Genomic DNA, 6,000 nt, shown 5'->3' with positions numbered 1-6,000 from the left:
AACTATGCAAAGAGAAGAAGAGAGTTGTTCAGCTAAATGCATTCAAGGGATGGCAAGGCCCTCTCTCAAACAAACAGAACACCAAAGTGACATAAAACAAGCAAAAACTAGTAGAGTTGGATGATAAACACATAGCTATAAGTAAGCTGGGTGTGGTGGTGCATACATGCAATTCCAGCCCTCAGGAGGCCGACACAGGAGAATCACAAGTTCAAGGTCAGCCTAGAACATACAATAAGACTCAATATGCATAAATATGTGTGTACATATGCATTTATCTATATCTTAAATCTATACTTTTAGGGATAAAAATAAAAAGAGTGGTTTAAAACCACATTACGTGGTTTCCAAATTCCACCCCAAACAATACTGACTTGAACACTGAAAATGGATTTCTCATGGCAAATGTTAAACTCCACCAATATATGCTATGTCACCATCTCTTGTCCCATCAAGCTTCTGAACTCTGTTCTGGTGCAACACCCAACACTTACCTACTGTGGCTGATGCAGATGAAAGCAGAGATTTCCCCCAGGATCCCCAGCCTGCCCATCCTCCTGCCCGTGGTGGAGAGTCCACAGCCTGCAGAAATAAACATTAGCAGCAGGTCAGATATTCACTTTGTCCCTGAATGGAAAAACATTCATTCAGAGATGCAGAGAAGATTTCAGAACAACAACAACAAAACAAAACAAAACAAAAACAAAAACAAAAAAAAACCCCACCAAGTTAACCATATCTCCTGGGCATATAGTTTATATGGGTCATAAACGAGTATCTTGACCCCACTGCAGTATGTACTTTGGAACCAAACCTAGTAAAGGAAGTGTTGGCTCCTGCGGACTTGGCCCAATGTGAGAAGGGAGCTGTACTCCTCCTATCCCATGCAAGACAGGGACAAGGGCTGGTAGGGCTGAGGGGTGGGGTTAGGGGAGTGGAGGGGGTCAGGGAAATGTAACACATTAGAATCTAAAAGTGATGGAAAATATTTAAAATGATCCTGATTTAGCCCATTCTTACAGAGCTAAATAAGTGTGTCTTTCAAGACAGTTAACTTCCAGACTTGTGGAGTGGGGATGGGAATGGTAGTGTGGTTGGTAAGTGGTGGTGTCCAGCGCCACTAAGTGTCCAACGGGGGCATCAACTAGCCTGGAGGGGGGTGGTGACCACACAAAGCTTTATGGGATATTTGAATTCAAGCTGTCAGCTTCACTCAAATGACCCCTGTCACTCAGCCCTCGCCTGCAAGGGTGAAACTCTTCCTGGCCGATGCAGTCCAATGCTGTCTCCCTGGTTTCCGAACTATAGACTGGAGACTGTGGTTTAGTGTTAGTTGTTTGTTTCAACAGAATGTGAAATCTCAGGCAGTGTGGGCCACCCTAGTCTATTCGCTGAGCCAGTGAAGGGAAGGCAAGCTGTGCAGGATGGAGCTGCACCCAGGCCACAGCACAGATTCTCTGAAGCATCTCAGCTCTGTGATTTCTAGTTTTGGGACCGGCCTCATTCCCAGATTTGTGTTCTGGAAGATTCCCTCAGTTTGGCTTCCCTCCCTCCATTTCCTCTTGATCTCTCTTTTTGTCTCCCTTCCTTTCTTTCTTGTTCTGGTCACTAATCCACCCCCAGAGTCAAGCAGAGTGCTTTGGTATTTGTTGGATAAATGGCCGACATTCATCCATTTTCTCTCTCAGGTCTGCAGGAGATTCTGTTAATCGCGTCAAGTGAGTCCAACGCATTTAGCGGAAGCACAGCTTCCTCTTATTGTTCACAAGCATCATAGAAAGCAAAGGAAGAACAAACACATCGACGAAGTATTCGAGCTTTTTAATAGGAACGAAGGGGAGGAGGCCTATATAATCCATAGATTCTGTAGCTCTGAGGCTGGCTGTCATCCCAGTTCCCTTTTCCCTGTTGACTCTTACTCTTGCAGATAAAGGCTGTATCATGCCCAGTTTTTCACCAAAATGTGTATAAATAAGGAAATGTTGGCTTTTGTGATAAATTTTCAGTTATGGCCATTGCCAACTCTTTCTCTTCCTTGGGCCCTGAATGTCGATATGATGCTTAACCGTGAAGCAGTCACTTTTGCTGCTTCAAGGAAAGCTCAGGGAAGCGGCAACCCTGGTCCTGATGCTGATGGTCACTATGCCAACACCAGGAACTGCTTGTCTCCATCTTTCCTTTTATGGGAGAAAAATACATTGCTGCTCTGTAGACCACTACATGTTGAATTTTATTTATTTATATCTTGACGCATTCCTAACTGACAGCATCCATCCAGCAGAGACATGAGAAATAGAAAAGGCCATAGACTTGAATTGCTTAAGCTTGAGTCTAGGTTCTGCCGTTCTGGACAATGAGTTACTAAGGTTCCTCTAAACCCTCATTCATTCATTACAAAATGCAAGACGTGACAGAAGAGAGCTTTCAGAATGGGGCAGGGGATACACTCTGTGCTACCATAGACGTTTATGAAATTGTACACAGAAGATGTATATGAACTCTCAGAACCAATAACTCCACAGGTTTTGTGAAGATTAAAAGAATCATTTCATATAAAGTTGTGAGTGGAAGCCCTGTCATATAAACAGTCTGTGGGTGTTAGATAGTAACAACACGGAACATCAGCCTTAAGGCTACAATGTAGAGAGGTTGGCAAGCTGGCTGTCAGTTTTTCCCTCTGTCTGGAAACAGAGAGGCTTGTCAAGGTGAGTGGAACACTCATGACTCATGACGGTCTGCAACTCGTTTGTGGTGTCTGCATCGATCACCTCACCTGGCAACTGAATCCAGTGGCAATTTCGTGCCATCAGAAACACAGACGTAAGCTGATGACTAACATCATCCATTCATATGGCCAATCACTGCCCATGACTAGGAAGGACAATACACGCAGGAGTGACAGCTTCTGACTGAAATCTATACAATATTTAATATGCCCTGACAGTTGGTAATTGACTAGCAAATGGAAAAGAAATGTCAAATGATTCTAGAATGTTTTGCCGTGTAATAAGCAACACTTCACTTGCTTTATTAAAGTTCTTGACATTGAGCTGGGGTGTCTAGACAAGTTGTAAGGAATATTTGTAATCAACAGAAAAAATTACAAACTAAAGATTAACTGTGAATTATATATCTCATCATGAATTTTGTCTTCACTAACTGGTCATTATGCCACACACTTAGAAGCCTATAAAATTGTATAACGTAGGACCGCTGAGATGGCTCAGTGGGTAAAAGCACTTGCCACACATGGTTGATGTCCTGAGTTCAAGATGTCCCTTCTGGTAAGGGCAGAAGGAAAGAACCTTCTCCACAAAGTTCTCTGACCTCTACATGTGTGCTATGGTAACATGTGCAAACACATACATACACAGCCAAATAAAAGTAAAATAAGCAGAGTGGGTGAGCTCGCACTCCACATTACTAAATGTTGTTGTAAAGCTTTCCTTCTCATCCATTGCCTATGTATCTCCCACCTGCTACAACAGAGACCATCACGGCCCAACTCAGACATCATCCTATGAGAACGCTACACATTTTTCTCCTTCTCACAGAGTCAGAAGAATGAGTTTGGATAGTAGGAGCAAATCAGGCTTAGATTTAACAAGGACATCTAAAACCTCATTGGAAGGTCTGCAGCGAGAATCAGCTGATGGCTCAGCTGTCAAGAGTGCATGCCTTTAATCCCAGCACTCAGAGGCAGAGGCAGGCAGGTTGCTGTGAGTTTTAGGCCAACCTGGTTTACAAAGAGAGTTCTAGGACAGCCAGGGCTGTACAGAAAAACCCTATCTCGAAAAAAACACAAGAAGGGCTGGAGAGATGGCTCAGTGGTTAAGGGTACTGATTGGTCTTTCAGAAGACCTGGGTTTAATTTCCAGCACTCATATGGTGGTTCACAACCATCCATAACTTAGTCTCAGGGGATTCAACACCTTCTTCTGAAATCTGCAGGCCATGCATGAGATACACAGACATATGTGTAGACAAAACACCCATATACATAAAAGAAGTAAATAAAATTTATATATAAAAAAACCTACTTGGTCCTTTGAACAATAACAAGCATTGTGTGGTACTAAGCATATCTAACAATGCAGGATTCTATGGAGCTCAAAGTTCCTCAGTTAGAAAAGACATTTAAATACCTAGCGTCCCGCCTAACATCAAATAAAAAGTACTTTTTAGGATGGAGCTGTAGCTTGGTGGTAGAGTACTTGACTGACAGGAGCAAGGCCTCAATTTTCGTTCCTTACACCATCAATACCACCAGCAAAACGACAACATCATTTACTGAGGCTGCGAGTGTGGCTCAGTCACAAAGTTCGCCTAGCTTACACATGAAACCCTGGGTTAGATTGTTTAGGAAAACAATGAACTGCTTGTTTATTTAGGTGAACATGTTCAAAACTATAAACAGATAGAAAGTAAAAACCATCACTGAATACAAAGACCATCCACAGTTAGGTGGAAAATATATATTCCTATGTTAAGGGTAAAAGACCAACCTGGATGTCCCATCCCCAAGACAGATGAGGAATCTGGTACTGTGTGTATCTTTGTACCAGGGGTGCTGGCCATTGGATCCAGGAGACCAAGCCTTCCTCAGGTTCTGTAACTCACAGCACAGATACTCTAACCTTAGTAGGGAGGTTGCAAGCTGTCCTGGGCACCTACAGCCCTGTCAGAAGGTCTGGCTTGCAACGGCCTCAGTTATTTCCAAGTAATTTTCTTCCCTGATGAATATACACAACTCAACTCTAGGAAGATTTAAAAATTAAATGTAGAAAGGCTAAAGCCCCAAAGCCATGCTATTAATGTTTTTTTGGTCCACATTTGACCTTTTCTGTCCTACTAATATTTATGGAACTTAACAGGGTGACAAGGTTTGAAAACCAATTTACAATGAATAGCTAAATTATCACCTTAGAGACTTTAAGCCAAAATTGTGCCGCATTTAGGAATACTATATTAACGTTTAGGTCTTTAAATCTACTCTATAAATTTAATAGCTTTATAACAATTATTAAGCACTCAGCAAGGTTTTGTAACCTAGAGATAAATGATGTACTTAAAAGGAAATAGAATGTATCACATTTTTGTTATTTAAAACATTTGAATGTATTCAAGTTGGGAAAAAAGGACCAAACATTAATCAAATCTCCCTGGAAAGTGGCTGCTCTGTTTTGCTTAGCTTGCATACAGAATCATGATTTGTGAGATGAACGTAATCCCAAGGGAGAATTGAATGTTTAAAATTGCAGTCTTGGGCGGTGGTGGTGCACGCCTTTAATCCCAGCACTTGGGAGGCAGAGGCAGGCGGATCTCTGTGAGTTCGAGACCAGCCTGGTCTACAGAGCTAGTTCCAGAGCCACAGAGAAACCCTGTCAACAACACCAAAAAAAGAAAAAAAAAAAAAAAAAAAAAAACCCAAAACCTAAAATTGCAGTCTTAATAAACTAAACACTAATTGTTTAAATTAATTAAGCAACTAAGCAGATCTTTTTATGTACAACATGCACACCAGCTTACACCAAAACCCATCGAAGGACCTAAATCTAAGGATCCCAAAGCCAATTGATGATTTTGTCCTTTCTGTTGTCATGGAAATAGTGTCATCCTCTTAGTTACACTGTCTTTTCCACCTGACTCCTGCAGGGTTGGAGTCGGATGGTTCTCCATCCCCTGTCTTTGTTTATCTCCATCAATGACTCCTCACATCTAATCATGTCCAGTGTCTCCACCATGGCACTACTGCAGAAACAAGGGGCTTCTTTCAGACTTCTCTGGTGTATGCTCCACGTCTTTCTTCTTCACCTCTTCGGAAAGGTGGCTACCTCCGTGCCCGCTGCTGTTACCACTTCTCCAGCTAACACAGCAAGATTCCTCCTGGCACCACTTCATGGAGCCACTTGCATCGAAGTCACAATGACTTCCTTGGTGTCAAGCTATGAATTCATGTTAGTCATTATCATTTGACCTCCCATAGGATCTGAAGCTTCA

General features: G+C 42.2%; 1 protein-coding gene across 1 annotated transcript in view; it reads right to left on the bottom strand.

Moving 5' to 3' along the window:
- The window catches only part of Fam114a1 (family with sequence similarity 114 member A1), a 70,093-nt gene that overhangs the window by 44,259 nt on the left and 19,834 nt on the right, over window positions 1–6,000 (bottom strand). The window contains exon 3 of the mRNA XM_005359256.3: window positions 495–582. Coding sequence (XP_005359313.1) covers window positions 495–582 — 88 coding nt within the window. The remainder of the gene's footprint in view (window positions 1–494; window positions 583–6,000) is intronic.

The sequence above is a fragment of the Microtus ochrogaster genome, linkage group LG1 (genome assembly GCF_000317375.1).
Source record: "Microtus ochrogaster isolate Prairie Vole_2 linkage group LG1, MicOch1.0, whole genome shotgun sequence".
NCBI classification, from domain to species: Eukaryota; Metazoa; Chordata; class Mammalia; order Rodentia; family Cricetidae; genus Microtus; species Microtus ochrogaster.
This window is presented reverse-complemented; position numbering and strand designations above follow the sequence as displayed.